A 23,217-nucleotide genomic window follows, 5' to 3' on the forward strand; every position below is an offset into this window, starting at 1 on the left:
TTTCCCGCCGGTCTTAAGCTCGAACATTTTACATCTATCAAGTCCGCGTGCTCCTCCACCACACAAGCGGTCGGAAAAGCCAGCATTAAGAGGGCTTCTGGCAAGTCCGTGAGCCACGCCCCCTGGGCAGATCAGCTTTCCTTATTGGCTTGACAGCCTGTCACTCAAATCTGGCTCCCACTCCTGCTAACCATTCACGTAGTTTGGTTGCGTCTTGGTGTATTTAATGTTGCCAATAACGAGGGATTTTTTTTTTTTTAAGCCGAGTACAGGTCGTGCTGCAATTAGTTCATTGAAAACTCAGTTGCTCTCTGAGCGCTTGGACAGAGACTGCTTTCGGCTTTTTTTCTGCTGATCGTTAAGATCTTCTATAGAGAGCTGCAACAATGCCCAAAAGAAAGGTAAGTGAAATGGGAAGATAGAAGGGGAATAAGCGACTGAAATACATATTTCCTAATCCGCAGAGATTTTTTAAAAAGCATTTTGGCTTCTAGTTAGATTTTGTGATGTACTGAATGGAAGGGGAAGGAAGGCAAAGAAAGATCGGTGTAAGATTTAGGATGGTCTTGCATGCAACTAGTAGTTCACTTTCGGCTTGTTTTGTTTAAGGGAAATAAATCGTTTAAGAGGTGTCTCCATGCTGAATTATAAACAGCCATAGCGCTGTGCTGTCGCTTCCTACCCCACCCCCCTTCCTCCGCTTACCCTATTGGAGAACGCTTCTCTCAACCACACTTCCAGGCACCAGTTTCCTCCTCAGCCTCGGGCTTTTCTCCGGGAACCGTCCCGTTTGGGGTAACTTAAGCCACGGCTATCTCCCGTATTTGCCTTTGTTCTTCCCGTTTTCTTTTTCCTTTTTTTTTTTTTTTCCTTCCCTCCTCCACTTCTTGTCATGCCAGATGGCTATGCAATGGTAATCCTGTGCCATTAGGCGGCGCAGACTTCAAACTGTCCTAGAGAAGGGAGAGATTCACCTCTGCAATTAGCAACTTTAGGGCTAATTGGGGTTCACCGAACTCTCTGTGTAAAGGTGGAGAGATGGCAAGAGAACTGAGTAAGATTAACTGTTGCTGATGTTGGGATAGCATGGATTTGTTCCCTTTCAGATATGCAGAATTGATCTGAGCTATTCCAGGGCTACAGGTATTCTGCAAACCCCGCGCTTCAAAATTTGTGACTCCTTTCTTGGACAGGAGATAAATTCACGCCCGGTGTTTGAGTGTTTGTTGTTGTTTGGGGGGGGATCCCTTAGAAGTGAAATCAAATGATGTTTCATTGCTTGATAAAATTGTAAAAACACTGCTGATGTAAAGCATTGTGACTGTTTTGATATTATACCTATTTATCTGTCTACCATCCCTATTTCTAGAACATAGGAGTAAGACCGAAATTCCCCCGTGCTCTGGGGCTGTGAGTATGAATCATGTAATAGCTTGATAATTCCCAGGCTGAAGGGCTGCTCGGATACAGAAAGCAATGGTTTTTAATAACCATCCCCCTTCCTGAGATTCCCGCCGCTGAGCTTTTCTAGGCTTGTGCAATTGGTCGTGCTATTTTACGGACCTGAGAGCAACCTCGTAGCAGGTAGTGGTGGGAAGTTTTAAAATCCGTGGTCGGCTCCTCAGAATAACGCACTGACATCGCAAAAGTTCCCTCCAAAAAAAAAAAAAAGAAAGAAAGAAAGAAAGAAAGAAAGAAAGAAAGAAAGAAAGAAAGAAAAAGAGAGAGCGGCAGACAAAAAGAGAGAAAGAAAGAAAGAAAGAAAGAAAGAAAGAAAGAAAGAAAGAAAGAAAGGAAAAGAGAGAAAGAGAGAGAAAGGAAGGAGAAAAGAAAAAAGCATTGAAGCATTGTTGGGGTTGTAATTCTTGTATGAAAAACTTGAGAATAGTCCAGTCAGTAGAGAGGACCCAATAAGTACAATCGCATATAAAACATAAGCCAAAATAGGTAAATTGCATGAACCTCCGCCTTCATTCTGCTGGCTCCCACACTTTTTTTTTTTTTTTTGGCTTTAACACTGGCTACAGCAGGTGGATTTTAAAATTTAAATGGTTTGTTTTTAGGAGACACAATTTACACAAAAGGATGGAATTAACTATCAGTTGTGTAAATTTATGTCTTGAGAATGCATTTGTATCTTTGTGCACATTTGCACGTTAGTGGACAGCAGTATGTAGCATGCTACTAAGAAATAACACGCAGCTACTTGAGTCAGAATCCAGGAAAAAAATCATAAGTGGTTATGTTACAACTGTAATCCATGCAATATTTTCTGATCTATGTGTTTATATCGATGATTTTATTCCTGTGTGGTTTTCTCGTCTGTATAGGCTGCCCGTCAAGGTGATATGAGGCAGGAGGTGAGTTTGTTTTGTTTTGTTTTGTTTTGTTTGTTTGTTTTTTTGTTTTGTTTTGTTTTTAGTTTTAGAATCTGTCTGAAAAATCCACTTGCTTTATGAATTTGAGACACATAAACAGCTAAAACATAAACACTGGTTTGTATATTTGTACCATATGAGTACCGATATGGCATGCCAGTGAGCTCTTTCGGAAGTATAGCAGGTATTAAAATTCCAAGCTTCTTGAAATTTAGGACCTTACACGTTTAAGATCTGGAGAGAGCTTCTTCCTTTTAAGCAAAAAAAAAAAAATTGCTTTGTCAATTTGCAAGAAGGGGCTATATTTTTATTCCCCTTTGTTATTAGCCATTGTGTTCATTTAGCTTAGCAATTGAAGTTTAATTTGAGATTTTTTTTCCTTATCTACATAAAGGGTCCAGGGGAGGGAAAATAAAAATTTATATTTCTACTATTTTCTACTCAAGTTCAAACTTCTTTAAAAACAATGTTCATGTAGTGTTACACTAAATATTTCACAATATAAATAATTCTAGTTTTATGTATCCATAATTCTATCCATAATTATTTTTTTTTTACTCATAGCCAAAGAGAAGATCAGCCAGACTGTCTGCTGTAAGTGGTCTTTTAAAAAAAAGCTTCCCATGTATTGTAAAATGTAATTTTAAAATTCAGGGAATTCTGGACAATACTAGTAACTTTATACAAGATTTATTTTGGATAAAGTAAAAAACTTTCACACTAAGGAAATGATTTCATTTTTGTTTTTTTTTTCCCTAGTGCTCAGTCTGAACTATATCCATTTATTTAAATTAAAAGATTTGATTTCATTATTAGTGATCTTTCCTTAATTATGATTTCCTCCTTTCCCACCATGACTTGTATTTTTTGATGCAGATGCCTGTGCCCATTATACCAGAGTTGAAGCCCAAAAGAACATCAACTCCAAAGGTAAATATTCAACATGCAGTGTTGAGAGAAAATTGCTTTACTTCAGAAATATTTTTTTGGGGGAAAGGCATGCAGCTTATCATCTTGCTTGCTTCATTTTCTGTTTAGTTAATAATATATTACACTATACCATATGGTACATGTAAGTTTTTTGAGTAAGGATATTTGTTCATGTTCTGGGATTGTCTACCATGTTTTGGCATTTTCATTAGGAAGAAACAAAACAAAATTTTAGTTGGATAGACCTGTAAAATGTACATGCCTTTGACATATAGTCACCCCACCAGTATTCCCGGGAAACCAAAAGGTGTAAACTGTAGTAACCAAAGTAATAATAGTAGTAACTAACATTTGATAATACTTTACAGCTTGTGAAGTGTTTTCACATACATTATTTTTAAATGAACACAATTTATTTCATATAGACTTATATACTCTGATGTTGTGGCTAACAACATTAGAAATAGAAATAGCCTCAATATTAAGTTCACTTTTCCCCCTATATTATTTATTTATTTATTTATGTGTGTAAATATAATACAATTAATTTTTTAAATTGCTTTATTGATGTATGGTTAATATTTTAAAGATTGGTTAAATTCCTAAAATCATAAAAGGTTAAAGCTAGGAGGAACATTAAAGTCATCAAATCCCATCATTTTATAAATTATAGTCATATTTATAAATGCTTTGAATTCCTTCATTAAAAACCGGTTAAAACTAGGACAAGTGAAGTTTTAGCAATAATAAGTAACAACAGAAGAGAAAGGTATTTAAATATTTTTCTCTACTTCACATTTCAAGGTCACTATTCTATAAAATTAGGTACCCAATTTATAGGTTATTAAGATTGTTGAGGCACTTCGGTTGCTCAGTGGGTTAAGTGTCTGCTTTAGGCTCAGGTCATGATCTCAGGGTGCTGGAATACAGCCCAGCATCTGGCTCCCTGCTCAGCGGGGGAGTCTGCTTCTCCCTCTCCCTCTGCACCTTCTTCCCACTCATGCTCTCTCTCTATCTCAAATAAACAAATAAAAGCTTGTAAAAGAGATATTAAACACTTTATTACCTTTAAAAATAGAAGATAATGCTACAATAAAACAAATACTGTATAATCATGGACTTTAAAATGCATTAACCTACTAGGTTCTCAGTTTCTTGTGTGTTAAAATAGTAGTAATATACCTATATTGTATTTTATAGTTTATAAAGAAATTTCACATATATTTTATCATTTGCTCCTTAGAACATCCCTACGAGGTAGGTGTTATTACACTTTTTTTTACATATAAAAGACATGCACACAAAGATTTATACTTTTGCTCAAGATCACATCAAATAAGTAGCAGATCTGGAATTCAGACACAGGTTTTCTGGCCCTTAATCCTGTGCTCTTTACACACATAGGCAAAGAGCTTTCTTGGTCATGATTTGAGTCATTTCAAACTTGTAGATACATATATTGAGTCACTTCTGTCCCCAGGTTATCTCTTTCAAATATATCTAAAGTGATGCTCTTGCTAACGTAGTATTTCTTTTAATTATTAGCACTGGAAGCTTTGCTATCAACAAATACCTGTTACTAATTATTAGACATGACAGATAAACTCCCCCTCCAGTCAGAAGAGTTAATTTATCAAAGTCTACTCTGATGCAGTTAGCTCTGAGTGGCCACTGGTCAGTATTCTAACTTGTTGCTTCTCATCTAAAAGAAAGTTTATTTGATTTATATCAGAAGAACATTACTCTTTTTATAAAAAAAAAGATTTTATTCATTTATTTGAGAGAGAGAGCACAAGCGGGAGAAGGGGAAAACCAGGGTTGGGGGAGCAAAGGGGAAGGGAGAGGGACAAGCAGACTCTGTGCTGAGTGTGGAGCCCTAGGCAGGGCTCAATCCCAGGACCCTGAGATCATGACCTGAGCCGAAACCGATAGTCCCACACTTAACCAACTGAGCCACCCAGGTGTCCCAGAACATTATTCATTTTTAATGCTGCCTTAGGTTTAGGATGAAACTAGAAGTGTCAAGTGAAATTTTTGTTGATATTAAGTTTATATGGATATTTCCAAGCTTTTGTAAATCATTACAGCAGCTGGTAAAATAACTTGGGCCATTTAGTTAATACATCAATTAAGTTGTATATTTGTTTTTATTATTCTGTGTTGCTGGACAGAAAATGAAGACAAAAAATGATATGATGGAAAGAAATACAGATGCAGGTGCCAAAGCAATAGCTGAAAACAAGCAAGAGGAAGTTATTAAAGGAGAATGTAATGCTGAAAATGCTGAAAATGAAGAAGCCAAAATTATGGAGGTATTTTACAATATTAACAGATTTGTCCGTTTGAAAGTTTAACAATGGGTGCTACTGAAAGAAATCTTATTTGCCTTGTACTTTAAAAGTTGGGAGACATTAAATGAGTAGTGGTTCTATAGTGTCTTAGTCCATTCCAGCTGCTATAACAAATACCACAGACTAGGTGACTTATAAACAACAGAAATTTATTTCTACAGTTCTGGAGGCTGGTAAGTCCAAGATCAAAGCACCAGCATTTTTGGTGTCTGGTGAGGTATATAATCTGTTTTTTTACACAGCAGCCTTCTTGCTGTGTCCTGACATGATGGAAGGGGTGAGAGAACTCTCTGGGGTGTCTTCTGTAAGGGTACTAATCTCATCTATGAGGGCTCTACCTTCATGACCTAATCACCTCCCATAGGCCCTATCTCCAAATACTATCACACTGGGGATTAGGTTTCATCACATAAATTATAGGGGACACATATTCAGTTTATGGGATATAATATAATGGTATCTAAGGGGAAAATAAGAAACTGAACTTAAAATATGAGAATTTACAGGTATGGGTAGTGGAAGTAATGGATCAGCATTGCTATTAAGAGAATAATGCCAGTGATCATGACATATTAAATACAGAGCAAACCTCTACTACTTTTGCTGGCACATGGGCTATTTGTAAATCCCTTTCCAAGATCATATGATTCATTTTCCCCTGCAGACTACAAAACAAATCATTATGTAAATGTTTCTTATGGGTCTCTATTTACATATTTAATGCATATCTTATTTTTAGATATTATAGTAAAACAATGAAAATGAGATATAGTACCCAATTTACAAATCAAAGCTGTGCATTTAGGGAAAATTTTTTTCTAAGTGATCCTGTGTTGTAAGGTAAAACAATTTTCATTTTTATTTTATTTATTTAGTTTTTAATTTAAATTCCATTTAATATACAGTATAATAGTATTTCAGGTGTAGAATTTAGTGATTCATCACTTACATACTACAGCTAGTGCTCATCACAACAATTGCCCCCCTTAATATCCATCACCCATTTAACTGACCCCTCAACTACCTCCCCTCCGGCAACCATCAGTTTGTTCTCTAGAGTTTAGAGTCTGTTTTCTGGTTTGCCTCTCATTCTTTTTTCCAATATGTTCATCTTTTTTGTTTCTCAAACTCCACATATGAGTGAAATCATATAGTACGTGTGTCTTTTTCTCAATGACCTATTTCATTTAGCATAAGACTCTCTAGCTCCATCCACATCATTGCAAATGGCGAGATTTCATTCCTTTTGATGGCTGAATAATATTTCATATATATATATATATATATATATATATATATATATATATATATATATAATCTCACATCTTCTTTATCCATTCATCAGTCCATGGACATGGGGCTCTTTCCATAATTTCACTATTCTTGATAATGTTGCTATAAACATCAGGGTGCATGTGACCCACTGAATCATCATTTTTGTATCCTTTGGATAAATACCTATTAGTGCAGTTGCTGGATCATAGGTTAGTTCTATTTTTAACTTTTTAAGGAAACTCTAGAAGGTTTTTCTCAGTGGCTACACCTGTTTGCATTCCCACCAAGAGTGTAAGAGGGTTCCCCTTTCTCTGCATCCATACCAACACCTGTTGATTCCCGTTTGTTAATTTTACCCATTCTAACAGGAATGACGTGCTATCTAATTGTAGTTTTGATTTGTATTTCCCTGATAATTAAGTGATGTTGAACAACTTTTCATGTGTCTTTAGCCATCTGTATGTCTTCTTTAGAAAAATGTCTGTTCTTATCTTCCGCCCATTTCTTAACTGGATTGTTTGTTTTTTAGGTGTTGAATTTCATAACTTCTTCATATATATTGGATACTAACCCTTTATCACCTATGTAATTTACAAATATCTTCTCAACTCTGAAGATTGCTTTTTAGTTTTGTTGATTGTTTCTTTGCTGTGCAGAAGCTTTTCATCTTGATGAAGTCCCAAATGTTCATTTTTGCTTTTGTTTCCCTTGCCTTGGGAAACATATCTAGTAAGAAGTTGCTTTGGCTGATGTCAAAGAGGTTACAGCCTGTGTTCTCCTCTAGGATTCTGATGTTTTCCTGTCTCACATTTAGGTCTTTCATTCATTTTGAATTTATTTTATTTTATTTTATTTTATTTTATTTTATTTATTTATTTTTTTAAAGATTTTATTTATTTATTCAACAGAGATAGAGACAGCCAGTGAGAGAGGGAACACAAGCAGGGGGAGTGGGAGAGGAAGAAGCAGGCTCATAGTGGAGGAGCCTGATGTGGGGCTCGATCCCATAACGCTGGGATCACGCCCTGAGCCTAAGGCAGAAGCTTAACCGCTGTGCCACCCAGGCGCCCCTCATTTTGAATTTATTTTAGTGCATGGTGTAAGAAAGTGGTCCAGTTTCATTCTTCTGCATGTGGCTGTCAAGTTTTCACAACACCATTTCTTGAAGAGACTGTCTTTTATCCATTGGATATTCTCTCCTGCTTCATCGAAAACTAGTTGACCATATAGTTGTGGGTCCATTTCTGGGTTTACTATTCTGTTCCATTGGTCTATGAGTCTGTTGTGGGGCCAGGACCATACTGTCTTTTTTTATAATAATATTTTTCTATTATATTATGTTAGTCACCATACAGTACATCCCTGGTTTTTGATGTAAAGTTTGATGATTCATTAGTTGCGTATAACACCCAGTGCACCATGCAATACATGCCCTCCTTACTACCCATCACCAGCCTATCCCATTCCCCCACCCCCTCCCCTCTGAAGCCCTCAGTTTGTTTCTCAGAGTCCATAGTCTCTCATGCTTCATTCCCACTTCTGATTACCCCCCTTTCTTTATCCCTTTCTTCTCCTACCGATCTTCCTAGTTCTTATGTTCCATAGATGAGAAAAACCATATAATTGTCTTTCTCTGCTTGACTTATTTCACTTAGCATTATCTCCTCCAGTGCCGTCCATGATGCAGCAAATGTTGAGAAATCGTTCTTTCTGATAGCTGAGTAATATTCCATTGTGTATATGGACCACAACTTCTTTTTTTTTTAAAGATTTTATTTATTTATTTGACAGAGAGATAGGCAGCCAGCAAGAGAAGGAACACAAGCAGGGGGAGTGGGAGAGGAAGAAGCAGGCTCCCAGCGGAGGAGCCTGATGTGGGACTCGATCCCAGGACTCTGGGATCACGCCCTGGGCCGAAGGCAGATGCTTAATGACTGAGCCACCCAGGCGCCCCTGGACCACAACTTCTTAATCCAGTCATCTGTTGAAGGGCATCTCGGCTCCTTCCACGATTTAGCTATTGTGGACAATGCTGCTATGAACATTGGGGTGTATATGGCCCTTCTCTTCACTCCGTCTGTATCTTTGGGGTAAATACCCAGTAGTGCAATGGCTGGATCATAGGGTAGCTCTATTTTTAACTTTTAAAGGGACCTCCACACTGTTTTCCAGAGTGGCTGCACCAACTTGCATTCCCACCAACAATGTAGGACAGATCCCCTTTTTCCACATCCTCCCCAACAGTTGTTGTTTCTTGCCTTGTCAATTTTTGCCATTCTAACTGGCGTAAGGTGGTATCTCAGTGTGGTTTTGATTTGAATTTCCCTGATGGCTAATGATTTTGAACATTTTTTCATGTGTTTGTTAGCCATTTGTATGTCTTCATTGGAAGTGTCTGTTCATATCTTCAGCCCATTTTATGATTTGTTTGTTTCTCATGTACTGAGTTTGAGGAATTCTTTGTAGATCTTGGATACCGGTCTTTTATCTGTAGTGTCATTTGCAAATATATTCTCCCATTCCGTGGGCTGCCTCTTAGTTTTTTTGACTGTTTCCTTGGCTGTGCAGATGCTTTTTATATTGATGAAGTCCCACAAGTTCATTTTTTCTTTTGTTTCTGTTGCCTTTGGAGATGTGTCATGAAAAAGGTTGCTGTGGCCAATGTCGTAGAGGTTGCTGCCTATGTTCTCCTCTAGGTTTTTGATGGATTCCTGTCTCACATTGAGGTCTTTCATCCATTTGGAGTTTATCTTTGTGTATGGTGTGAGAGAGTGGTCAAGTTTCATTCTTTTGCATGTAGCTGTCCAATTTTCCCAGCACCATTTATTGAAGAGACTCTCTTTTTTCCACCAGATGTTTTTTCCTGCTTTATCAATGATTCGTTGCCCAAAAAGCTGAGGGTCCATTTCTGGGTTCTCTATTCTGTTACATTGGTCTATGTGTCTGTTTTTGTGCCAGTACCATGCTGTCTTTGTGATCACAGCTTTGTAGTACAGCTTGAAATCCGGCATTGTGATGCCCCCAGCTTTGTTTTTCCTTTTCAACAATTCCTTGGAGATTTGGGGCCTTTTCTGGTTCCATACAAATTTAAGGGCTATTTGTTCCAGGGCTTTGAAAATTGTCATTGGTATTTTGATCGGGATAGCTTTGAAAGTGTAGATTGCTCTGGGTAGCATGGACATTTTAACTATGTTAATTCTTCCAATCCATGAGCATGGCATACTGTCTTGATCACTACAGCTTTGTAATATAACTTGAAGTCTGGAATTGTGATGCTTCTAGCTTTTCTTTTCTTTTTCAAGGTTGCTTTGGCTATTCAGGGCCTTTTGTGGTTCCATACAAAATTTAAGATTGTTTGTTCTAGCTCTTTGAAAAATGCTATTGAAATTTTGATAGGAATTGCATTAAATGTACTGCATACTTTGGGTAGTATAGACATTTTAACAGTATTTGTTCTTCCAATCCGTGAGCATGGAATGGATTTTCATTTCTTTGTATCAGCTTCAATTTCTTTCACCAATGTTTTATAGTTTTCAGAGAAGAAATCTTTTACCTTTTTGGCTAGGTTTATTCCTAAGTATCTTATGGTTTCTGGTGCATTTGTAGAGGGGATTGATTCCTTCATTTCCTTTTCTGCTCCTTCATTATTGGTGTATAGAAATGCAACAGATTTCTGTACATTGATTTTATATCCTGCAACTTTACTGAATTCCTTTATCAATTCTAGAAGTTTTTTGGTGGAGTATTTTGGGTTTTCTCTATATAGTATCATCTCATCTGCAAATAGGGAAAGTTTGACTACTTCCTTGCTGATTTGGGTGCATTTATTTCTTTGTGTTGTCTCATTGCTGAGGCTAAGACTTCCAGTACTATGGTAAATAGCAATGGTGAGAGTGGACATCCCTGTCTTGTTTCTGACTGTAGAGGAAAAACTCTTAGTTTTTATCAAGAATGATATTAGCTGTGGGTTTTTCATATATGGCATGTGTGATGTTGAGGTATGTTCCCTCTTCTCCTACTTTGTTGAGGTTTTTTAACAAAATGAGTGTTGTGCTTTGTCAAATACTTTTTTTTTTGCATCTACTGAGAGGATCATATGGTTCTTATCTTTTCTTTTATTAATGTGGTATATCACTTTGATTTATTTGTAAATATTGAATCACCCTTCCAACCTAGGAATAAATCCCACTGATCATGGAGAATGACCTTATCAATGTATTGTTGGATTGGGCTTGCTAGTATTTTATTGAGAATTTTTGCATCCATGCTCATCAGGGATATTGGCCTGTAGTTCTTTTTTTAATGGGAGTCTTTATCTGGTTTTGGTAACAGTGTAATGCAGGCCTCATAGATGAATTTGGAAGTTTTCCTTCCATTTCTATTTTCTGAAATAGTTTGAGAAGAATAGGTATTAGCTCTTCTGTAAATGTTTGGTAAAATTCGCTTGTGAAACCATCTTGCCCTTGGGATTCTGTTTTTTGGGGGATTTTTAATTACTGATCCAATTTCTTTGCTGGCTATGGGTCTGTTGAAATTTTTTATTTTTTCCTGTTTCAGTTTCGGTAGTTTGTATGTTTTTAGGAATTTATCCATTTCTTCCAGATTGTCTGATTTTGTGGCATGTAATTTTTCATAATATTCTCTTAAAATCATTTGTATTTCTATGGTATTGATTCTTATTTCTCTTCTCTCATTTTTGATTTTATTTATTTGGGTCCTTTCTCTTTTCTTTTGGATAAATCTGGCTAAGGGTTTATCAATTTTACTAATTTATCAAAGAACCTCCTCCTGGTTTCATTGATCTGTTCTGGATTTTGTTGTTGTGTTTGTTGTTTCTATACATTCATTTCTGCTATAATTTTTAGTAATTCCTTTCTTTTCCTGGATTTAGGCTTTGCCTGCTGTCTTTTATTAACTCCTTTGGGTGTAAGGTTAGGTTGCATATTTGAGATTTTTCTTGCTTCTTGAGGTAGAACTATATTGCTATTGCTTCCCTCTTAGGACCACTTTTGCTGTATCACAAAGGTTTTGGATGATAATGTTTTCATTTTAATTTGTTTCCATATATTTTTTTTCTTTTGATATCCTGGTTGCCCCAGTCATTATTTAGTAGGATGTTCTTTAACTTCCATGTATTTGTGGTCTTCCCGAATTTCTTTTTCTTGTGCTTGACTTCAAGGGTCATAGAGATTTTGTCAGAAAATATGCATGGTACTATCTCAATCTTTCTGTACCTCTTGAAGCCTGACTTGTGACCTGATATGTGATCTGTTGAGGAGAATGTCCCATGTTCATGTGAAAAGAATGTGTATTCTGCTGCTTTAGGATGAAATGCTTTGAATATATCTGTTAAGTCCATCGGGTCCAGTGTGTCATTCAAAGCCATTGTTTCCTTGTTGATTTTCTGCTTAGATGATCTTTCCATGGGTATAGATGGGGTGTAAAGTCCCTTACTATTATTGAATTATTATTAGTGAGTTATTTTATGTTTTTTATTAACTGTTTTATATATTGGGTTCCCTCATGTTGGGTGCATAAGTATTTATAATTGCTAGATCTTCTTGTTGGATATACTCCTTTATTATGATAGAGTGTCCTTCTTCATCTCTTATTACAGTCTTTGGTTTAAAATATAATTTGTCTGATAGAAGTATGGTTACTCCAGCTTTTTTTTAATGTACATTAGCATGATAAATGGTTCTTCACCCACTCACTTTCAATCTGGAGGTGTCTTGTGGTCTACAGTGAGCTTCTTATCAGCAGGATATTGATAGGTCATGTTTTTTTTTTTATCCATTCTGATACCCTATGTCTTTTGTTTGGAGCACTTAGTCCATTTACATTCAGAGTAATTATCAAAAGATATGAATTTAGTGCCATTGTATTACCTATAACGTTGCTGTTCCTGTAGATTATCTCTGTTCTTTTCTAGTCCTTGTTATTTTTGGTCTCTTTCTGCTCAAAAGGTCCCCTTTAATATTTCTTGCTGGGCTAGTTGTGTTCATGAATTCCTTTTGTTTTTGTTTGTCTTGGAAACTCTTTATCTCTCCTATTCTGAATGACAGCCTTGCTGTATAAAGTATTTTTGCCTGCCTATTTTTCCCACTTAGCTCGTTGAACTTATCATCCCAGTCCTTCTGACCTGCCAGGTCTCTTTGGACAGTTCTGCTGCTAGCCTTACGTCTACCCTTGTAGGTTAAGGACTTCTCATCTCCAGCTGCTTTCAGATTCTCTTTATCTTTGTATTTTTCAAGTTGCACTGTGATATGTCATGGAGTTGACTTTTTTTTTTTAATTTTGAGGGGAGTTCTCTGTGCCTCTTGGACATGAATGCCTGTTTCCTTCCCCAGATTAGGGATGTTCTCAGCTATAATTTGTTCAAATAAACCTTCAGCTCCTTTTTCTCACTCTTCCTCTGGCACTCCTATAATACGATATTATTTTGCTTTGTGGTATTGCTGAGTTCCCTATGTCTACCTTAGTGATCTAATAATAGTTTTCTTTCCCTCTTCTTTTCAGCTTCATTATTTTCCATAATTTTATCTTCTATATCACTGAATCACTCTTCTGATTCATCCATGCTCATTTATGTGGCTTTCACTTGACTACATTTTAGTTCTTTTACCTCTACAGTAAAGGAGTCTCTAATGTCTTCTATGCTTTTTTCAAGCCCAGCTATTATCCTTATAATTTTTGTTTTAAACTGTATTTCAGACATCTTACTTATATCTGTATTGATTAAACCCTTAGCTGTGAGTACTACCTCCTGTTTTTTGTTTTGTTTTGTTTTGTTTTGGTGAATTTGTCCATCTCATCATTTTGTCCAGAAAAGAAAAGAAGAAAGAAAAAGAAAAAAACAACAACAAAAACAATAACTACAATAACAACAACAACAAAAGCAAAAAACCAAATAAAACAACAACAAAAGAAAACCAGATCCTCAGTGTGTTTTGGTCTGCTTGTTAAAAGAAACTAGATCCCAAGATAAAAATGAAAGAAAAATATATATATATTAAATAAAATAAATTTCAATGAAAAGAAACACAAAACAACAACAACAAATATATATGGCACATATAAAAATAAAATTTAAGAAAGAATAAAAGAATAGAAAAAATAAGAAAATAATTGAAAAAAATAATAAAAATTAAAGTATAAAGGAGGCTAGATACAATTTTCCCCTAGAGCTGAAGCTTTACAGCAATCTATGATCAATAAACTTGGTGTGAGCAAATTGTTTGTACTGGTCTTCTGGAGGAGGGGCCTGTTGCACTGATTCTTATGTGGACTTGCCCTAGTGGATATGCGCCTCTAGTACACAGGGAGGCAGGACTTGGTATAAGTGGCTCTGGACTGTTTTGGTGTCACTGTTTTGCTCCCTGAAGTCTTTCGGCACTGAGGGGTGGGATGAATATGGCAGCACCCTGTTCTCCAGCTATGGAGCTGAAAATTCATACCCCCAACTCTTCAGTGAGCCCTCATAGAAGAGCAATCAATCATTTTCTCTCCCTGATTTCTGTCAGAACCTTGTGTTCACCCTGCCTGTGTCTGAGCTTTTTTATCTCAGGAATGCAAATGAGTTTCAAAGCTCTAACTTTTAGGGACTCCCATAGCGTTGACCCCTGCTGTTCTCCCTGGGTAGGGTCTTGCCACACTTCTGACTTTTGCTGGACTTGTCCCAGAAAAGTAGTCCCATGACTGCACAGTGGTTCAAAGTTTATGGCAATACAGAGCAGAAAGCTGGCACCTAGACTCACTGTTCTCAGCCAGCTTCCCCGCTTCTATGCCTGGGAAAAGTGCAGCACTTAGGACCACCCTTTCTTCTTGGGGCCCAGAGGATCCTCAGACCATGGTGTCACACCTGGAATTCTGCCCCGCTCTTCCACGTGAGCACCTTTAAGTCAGGCACATCCTCCACTATAGCAGACTTCTAAAAATTCCAATTTTGCACTCCACTGCTTATATTACTATGTGGTAATATCCTTAAGTAGGCTCCCTCCCGTCTCCTGTATCTGCAGCTATATCACACCAGATTCAAGTCTCTGCACCTCCTACCTTCTAAAAGGTGGTCACTTTTCTACTTGTAGATTTGCAGTATTTGTTCTTTCAGACCTCTGATTTCTCGGGTGTCCAGAATGATTTGATAACTATCTAGCCTTATTCAAGGGATGAGATAAAGTTAGGGTCCCCCTGCCTCTCTGCCATCTTAACTCCTTCCTCTGTCTTGCTGCTTTTAGAATTTTTTCTTTATCACAGTATTTTGCAAATTTAACTACAATATGTCTTGGTGTTGGCATTTTTTTTTTAAATCTTAATGGGAGTTCTCTGTATGTCCTGGATTTGGATGTCTGTTTCCTTCCCCAGATTAGGGAAGTTTTCAGCTATATTTTCCTCAAAAAGCCTCCTGCCTCTTTTTCTCTCTTGTTCTTCTGGGATTTGTATGACATGAATGTTATTTTGTTTGATGGAGTCACTGTGTTCCCTACGCTCATGTTCCAAAATTTTTTCTCTCTTCTGTTCAGCTTCATTATTTTCTACAATTCTATTTTCTATATCATTTATTTGTTCTTTTGCTTATTCTATCCTTGTGGTCATTACATCGAGTTACTTTCAAATCTCAGTTACTGCATTTTTCATTTCAGCCTGATTGGTTTTTAGCTCCTGTATCTTTGTGGTAATGGACTCTCTGATGTCTTCCATGCTTTTTTCAAGCCCAGTTAGTATCCTTATGATTGTTCCTTTAAATTCTGAATCAAGCATATTACTTACATTTGTTTCTGTTAGATTCCTGGCTGTGACCTTTCCATTCTTTCTTTTGGAGTGAATTCCTCTCTTGGCATTTTGTCTAGGTCTCTGTCTTCTTCTCTGTGTTAGGAAAGCCTACCGTGTTTCCTGCTCCTGACAGTAATGGCTTTATGAAGAAGAGGTCATATAATATCCAGGGCCTGGCCCTTCCAGAAGTGTCTCTTGTGGGTGCTGTGTGCACTCTGCTGCTGTGTTTTGGCTGCTCTGTCCCCAGGTCAGTAGTCTGCAGAGGTTCTCCTTGCCTGCAGTGGGCAGTGTTTGGACCTTGGCCAGAGTGTGGTGAGTTTTAGCTAGGTAAGCTCTGGTCTGCTTGTTAAAAGAGACTTGATACTAATTCCACTAGAACTGAAGTTTTGCAGAAGTCTATGGTCAGTAGATGTGGTGCATGCAGGGGTTTGGGCTGATCTTCTGGGGAAGAGGCCCACTCTGCTGGTCCTTAGGCATATTTCCCTGAGAAAAGCAGTGCCAGCAGAGTACAGGGGGGCGTCTTGGTGTAAGCAAGTAAGGCAGCCAGTGTTGGAGTTGTGCTGTTTACTAAGACTGATTTATGCTGAGGGACAAGGGAGGGAAATGGTGCCATCCTGCTCCTCTGTCCCTGGGTACCTCTAAAACAAACTCCAGTCTTTGAGCCCCATTGGTTGCAAAAACTCACAAAAATCAGCCCCTCTCATTTTCCCAGCCAATGACTTTGGGGGAAGTGTTTTCCTTCTGTGTATCCCTGTGCACACCACTCTCTCTCACCCTTCTCTATGACCAGGGCTCCCTTCCCTCTATAGCACCTATGACCCATTTCTCCCCCAAACCATGTGTCCACACATCCTGGCTTTTCGACTAGACCTCTTCACTGCTTCTATATGTACAGTTTGTTTTATTAGTCCTCACATAGATCTCTTGGGTATTCAGAATTATTTGATAGTTATCTAGCTGTGCTTAAGAGACAAGGCAAACCTAAGGTCCTCCTAGTACATTGCCATTTAAATTCTTCCCCCACAATCTACCTGATGAAAGACTTTTCAAGTAACTTTTTTTCAAAGAAAACCTAAATCTCACTATTATAGAAACAAAATATTATTTCTTCAAGGAGTGCATTTTGCTTACTCATTGAGAATTGCTAATATAGAATATATGTCATTTTTCTATATTAACTCTGTTTCCTATATTTGTAATGAAAATTCTGTATATGAATACATTTTCCTGAATTTATTGTTCCAAATATCTATTTATACATGTTTGTGTGGAGATATTTTAGTTAATCCTATTTCTTAGAATGTTTTCCTTATCTTGTATTTAGGAGGTGTTTTTCACAGGAAAATTACTTTCTTGTAAATGAAGTATCATTCTTTTCATAATATAGATATAATTCTGTCTAAATACTTAAGGAAAATAGTTCCAAATTTTCAAATATAATAGTTTTAAATTTTCTTTATACATATAGGCACCAGCTCCTGAGAAAGAACTTGAAGAAATGAAAGAAGAAAAAAATGAAGATGTTGAAGAAGAAGGAATAGAAAAGAAGGAAGTAGTGGCGGCAGCAGCAGGAGAAGATGAAAAAGATCAGGAAGGAGATGGAGAAGACCAACACAAAAAAGAAGAGAAAAGAGAAGATGGGAAAGAGAACAAAGATGGAAAAGAAAAAAGAGATAGAAAAGAAGATGAAGATGAAAAAGGAAAAGAAGATGGAAAGGAGGAAGAGAAAAAAGAAAAAGGAGATGAAGAAAAGGGTGAAGATGGAAAAGGGAAAGGAGAAGATAGCAAAGAGGAAGAAGAAGAAAAAGAGAAAGGAGATGAAAAAGAGGGTGAATATGGAAAAGGGAAAGGAGAAAATGTCAAAGAATTTGAAGATGAAAAGGACACAGGAGAAGAAAAGCAGGAAGAAGACAGAAAAGAGAATGAAGATGGAAAAGATAATGAAGATGGAAAAGAGGAGAAAGATGGAAATGAGGAGGAAGGTGGAAATGAGAAAGGAGAAGATGGAAAAGAGGGCAAACATGGAAAAGAGGAAGATGGAACAGAAGAAAATGGAATGGGAGATGGGAAAGATGGAGGAAAGGGAAAGGAAAATAAGAAGGCTGAAGTGGGAAAAGAAGTAGCTGAAAAAGAAGAGGTCAAAAAAGATGAAAAAGAAGAAGAATCTCAGAGTATTGTTTAAAGCTGCCCTATATAGTTTCATAATTTGGTAATATGTGCCTCCATGTTGTAATGTTAATAGAGATGAATATTTTTACCAAATATTTTATAAACACAGCTTTTCTTTAGCACTGGTTTAATTTCAGAACATCATCATACTGATTATTAGTCACAAAGTAGCTAACATGAAACCTGTATACATTTTGTGATAATAGTGGAATATATAAAAAATATGCTTTCAACTTTGTCAGTGAATTTCCTTTTCTGTAACTTATGTGTTAAAGCTTTGAATTTTAATTTTACTCCTATATGTGATAATTTCACAAAGTGGGGAGATGTGGAAAAGTTTCTTTCAAAATACTTGTGGTTCTCTAGGTTGCTTTTATAAAAAAAAGGTTAACTATTTTGTGTAAGGCAGAGAGTTAGAATTCTTTCTCAAATATAACTTTATTATCAGCTTGTGAACAAATAAGATTGCAATTTCATTTGTAAAGATTTACAATTTTTTTCAGAAGGGCAGTTCTGATTATATGTGTATCCACAAAATTTTACTAGATTGATCTTAATAAAAATTCTCTTAAAAAATAATTGTAGTTTTTTATATCTCTAAAAAATAGTGAAATGTTAAAGCATTTGATTTTTTCTCTTGTGATGTTCACAAAAGCATTTATTAATTTTGTTTTGCACTGAGATAAAATTAACATAAAATTTACCATTTTAACAATTTCCTATTCAGTGGTTTTTTTAGTGCATTCACAATATTGTGCAACTACCACCACTATCTAATTCCAGAACATTTTCACCCAAATAAAAAACAAAGTACCAATTAGCAATCTTTCCATTCCCAATCCCCTCTTTACAGTTCCTGTTGACCACTAATTTAATTTGTCTCTATAGATTTGCCTATTCTAGATATTTCATATAAATGGAATCATGAAATATATGGCCTTTCTTTCACTTAGCATAATGTTTTCAGGTCCATCCATGTTTGTAGCATGTACCATTACTACATTATTTTTATGGCTGAATAATATTATATTTCATTGATATACTACATTGTTTCTTGAACATTTGAGTTGTTTCCATATTTTTGTCAATTATAAATAATGCTGCTATGAATATCCATGTAGAAGTTTTTGTGCACATGTGTTTCATTTCTCCTAGGTATATATCTAGTAGTAGAACCACTGGATTATATAGTAATAGTATGTTTAACTTTTTGAGAGACTTTCAGACTGTTTTCCAAAGTGGCTTCAGCATCACATACTCTCACCAGCAATGTATGAGGGTTCTAATTTTTCCACATCCATGTCAAAACTTCTTATTGTCTATATTTTATTATAACCATCTTAGTGGGGTTATTTGGGGGTGATTAAAATCATGGTGATTTTGATTTGCATTTCCATAACAATGTTGGGCATCTTCTTATGTGCTTATCAGCCATTTGTGTATCTTTGGAGAAATGTTTAACAAATCCTTTGTCCATTTTTCTCTTGGGTTGTTTTTTTTAGTATTGTGTTGTAAGATGTGTGCATATTTTAGATACGAGTGTCATATCAGTTATAACCATTTGCAAATGTTTCCTCATTCTATGCGTTGTCTTTTCACTTTCTTGATAGTCTCCTTTGATGCACACAAGTTTTAAATTTTAAGTCTAATGTACTTTTTCTTTTGTTGCTTGTCTTTTTGGTGGCATATCTGAGAATCTTGTACCAAAGCCCAGGTCACAAAGATAGACACACATACATCTTAATAGTTTTATAACATTATCTGTTACATTTAAATCTCTGATTCATTTACACGTGACCATCCATTTGTCCAAGCACTGTTTCTTGAAAACACTATTTCCCCATTGAATGGCCTTGGCACTCTTCAAAAATCCATGGACCACAGATGTATGGATTAATTTCTGGACTCTTAATTCTATACCACTGATCTATATGTCTACATGTCAGTACCATACCTTCGATTACTGCAGCATTGTAATAATTTTTGACATCAGAGAGTAGTTGTCCTCTAACTTTGTTCTTGGTTGTTCAAGGTCCCTTATAATTCCATATAAGTTTTAGGATTAGCTTCTTCACTTCTACAAAAGAAAAGGCAGTTGAAGTTTGGATAAGGATCACAATAAATATGCAGATAAATTTGGGGAATATTGCTATACTAACAAAATTGTCTTTCAATACACTAACATGGGATGTCTTTTTATTTGTTTAGGTATCTTTCATTTCAGCAATATTTTGTAGTTCTTAGAATGTACAAGTCTTGCACTTCTTTGATTACATTTATTCTGAAGTATTTTATTTTTGATGCTGTAAATGGATTTTTATTTCCATTTTAGATTGTTCATTGCTAGTGCATAGAAATACAACTGGATTTTGAATATTAGTCTTGTATCTTGTAATTTTGATGAACTCATTTGTTAGATTTCGTAGGTATTTTGAGGATTCTCCAGAGTTTTCTATTTATAAGAACATGTCATCTGCAAATAGAGGTCATTTTACTTCTTTACAATGTGGATATCTTTATCTTTTTCTTTTTTCTTCCTTAATTTCCTTGGTTTCCAAAAGGCTTCACACATATTAAGAATAAAAAGGATATAAACAAATTCAGAAGTTCAGCTTCCAAAGCTTAGACCTCTGTCTCTACCTCTTTCATGGGGCTGACAGGCCCTGCACCATTTCATATCCTGTCTCAAAATTTACTACAATGCAGTAATCAAAATTGACCTAAAAGGGCTGGTTAAATATCTAGGCACCTTGTCTGTATCCCCCCACTTCCTAGTCATATTCCACAACCACAGAAAATGCACTGTCATAACTTCCAATACAGAAACTGGTCTTTTAAACACCCTGGTCCCCTTTATTGTCAAGGCTAAAATAAAAGTAACAATGCTGGTTTTCTCTTTAAAAACACATTCCAGGTAATGGGCAGAAATCTGGTAACGAGTAATTTTAATTTTGTGAAATTCTACCCTCTACATAAGGAAGGTAGCCATCTTCACCTTACCACGTTATTTTTAACTATATAATAAATCATTCATATAACAAGGATGCCATAGTATACTACAGGAGGATCATTCCTTTACACTATGATACAAAGTGAACACTTTACCTGGTCTTATAGGTCTTGTATTGCTTTATTTCTTGATGTTTTAATTGGATCTTACTTTCCCTTTACCATTAAAACTTTGATTCACACCATTTCTCTTCTAGCAGTTTTAAAATTAGTAAGATGTGAAGGGAAAAGTGGAATAGAGGAATTTTAATTTAAAGAGACCACGTACTATCACCATAAGTGAAAGTGGATATAAATTATAAATTTACTATAACAGAACAGTACTTAATAAAGTTGTGGAGAAATAGACAAAAGTATAAAAAATTCTTTAGGGAATACCACAGAGAAAAGTTTTTAAGAAGTGCACTTGGGGGGCATGTGGGGGGCTCAGTCGATTAAGTGTCCCACCCTTGATTTCAGCTCAGGTCATGATCTCACCAGCTTGTGAGATCAAGCCCCATGTCAGCCTCTGCACTGGGCATGGAGCCTACTTAAGATTCTCTCCCACTTCCCCTCCCCACTTTCCCTCTCTCTCTCTCTCTCTTTTTTTTTTAAGATTTTATTTATTTATTTGACAGAGACAGCTAGCGAGAGAGGGAACACAAGCAGGAGGAGTGGGAGAGGAAGAAGCAGGTTCCTAGCGGAGGAGCCTGATGTGGGGCTCGATCCCAGAACACTGGGATCACGCCCTGAGCCAAAGGCAGACGTTAATGACTGTGCCCCCCAGGCGCCCCCCTCTCTCTCTTTTTAAAAGAAAAAAAAGTGCACTTGGAGTTTCCTTAATAATATGAAAGATCTTTTGTTAACTATTTCATTGGCAACACAGTTTTCTGTAATATACTGATTTATTACAAGAATTGATTTTCTGATTATACAGTGAAGTTTTAATAAAAAATTCTGTTGTGACTTTAAAGAGTTTGCCCCATTAATAAGCATGATTTTGGCTAGTGATAGCATGTCTCAAAATAAAAATGCTTAATGTGAATAATCTTTGAAATCATATTCTAATTATACAGTAAGGTATAATTCAGTTTTTTGAGGTAGAAAAAAAAAGAATAAGAAAAAAATAACTACACAATTCTTCAGGGTATATCTGCTACATAAAGCAAAGCCTGCCCTTAATGCTTGTCCTTAATAACACAAAATATTTCATGATGAACATTATTAATCCTTATAAAAATCCCATGTTTTGGACAGTATCAGCAAAGGGAAACATAGAACTAGAGCATGTCAAAGCTGGAGTCTACTCATAAACCATAATATAATAAGTATTATTAATGCTCTACTGAGGTCACACAGATAAATCTTGACACAATTTTTAAAAATTAGTTTTTGAAAATCTTCAAACAACAATGTTTTTGTCCTAAAATAATTATTCCTCTTCAAGGTACTATTGCAGCAATTTTCCAAAATTAAAAAAACAACTCTTGGAACAAGTTGGTTAACATATAAAGAACAGAGAAAAAGTCCACCAAATCAGCTGCAATTTAGAACCTCTTGTGCTGAAATTCACTTAAATCTAACCATGACAATAGGTAAATTACTTGTGTAAAAGTACTTTGCAGAATACAGAAAAGTTTTTAATGTAATATTTATACAATAAATTTATTTTTAATCTTAAAATACATGGATTTAAGACTATTACCCACTTCTTTTTTTTTCAATGATTTTTTATTATATTATGTTAGTCACCATACAGTACATCTCTGGTTTCCGATATAAAGTTCAGTGATTCATTAGTTGCGTATAACACCCAGTGCACCATGCAATACGTGCCCTCCTTACTACCCATCACTGGTCTATCCCATTCCCCACCCCCATCCCCTTTGAGGCCCACAGATTGTTTCTCACAGTCCATAGTCTCTCATGTTTCATAACCCCTTCTGATTACCCCCCCCTTTCTTTATCCCTTTCTTCCCCTACCGATCATCCTATTTCTTATGTGCCATAGATGAGAGAAATCATATGATATTTGTCTTTGCTTGACATATTTCACTTAGCATTATCTCCTCCAGTGCCATCATGTTGCAGCAAATGATGAGAATTCGTTCCTTCTGATAGCTGAGTAATATTCCATTGCATATATGGACCACAACTTCTTAATCAGTCATCTGTTGAAGAGCATCTCGGCTTCTTCCATGATGTAGCTATTGTGGACAATGCTGCTATGAACATTGGGGTGCATATGGCCCTTCTCTTCACTCCGTCTGTATCTTTGGAGTAAATACCCAGTAGTGCAATGGCTGGGTCATAGGGTAGCTCAATTTTTAACTTTTGAAGGGACCTCCACACTG

The 23,217-nt window shown here is 36.2% G+C and overlaps 1 protein-coding gene across 2 annotated transcripts; it reads left to right on the forward strand.

The window, feature by feature from the left end:
• The first annotated feature begins 242 nt into the window (after positions 1 to 242).
• Positions 243 to 18,454, forward strand: HMGN5 (high mobility group nucleosome binding domain 5). Of its 2 annotated transcripts, XM_087859720.1 has the most exons (7): positions 257 to 401; positions 1,370 to 1,410; positions 2,331 to 2,360; positions 2,943 to 2,972; positions 3,255 to 3,308; positions 5,480 to 5,620; positions 17,175 to 18,454. In XM_087859720.1, exons 3-7 carry the CDS (start codon positions 2,349 to 2,351, stop codon positions 17,886 to 17,888), a joined length of 951 nt encoding a protein of 316 aa, XP_087715846.1. In that variant the 5' UTR covers positions 257 to 401; positions 1,370 to 1,410; positions 2,331 to 2,348; the 3' UTR covers positions 17,889 to 18,454. The 2 variants fall into 2 exon arrangements, with proteins under 2 accessions (XP_045651709.2, XP_087715846.1); XM_045795753.2 differs by lacking the exon at positions 1,370 to 1,410 and having other exon boundaries at positions 243 to 401.
• The last annotated feature ends 4,763 nt before the right edge of the window (positions 18,455 to 23,217 follow it).

This window comes from Ursus americanus, chromosome X, assembly GCF_024610735.1.
Source record: "Ursus americanus isolate L20-20 chromosome X, mUrsAme1.1.p, whole genome shotgun sequence".
In the NCBI taxonomy this organism is placed as follows: domain Eukaryota; kingdom Metazoa; phylum Chordata; class Mammalia; order Carnivora; family Ursidae; genus Ursus; species Ursus americanus.

Bases quoted from the DNA above. Each gene is read 5' to 3' on its own strand.
- HMGN5 (XM_045795753.2), top strand. The intron at 2,361-2,942 runs GTGAGTTTGTTT...TTTTACTCATAG, and splicing joins AAGGTGATATGAGGCAGGAG to CCAAAGAGAAGATCAGCCAG. The intron at 2,973-3,254 runs GTAAGTGGTCTT...TTTTTGATGCAG, and splicing joins GATCAGCCAGACTGTCTGCT to ATGCCTGTGCCCATTATACC.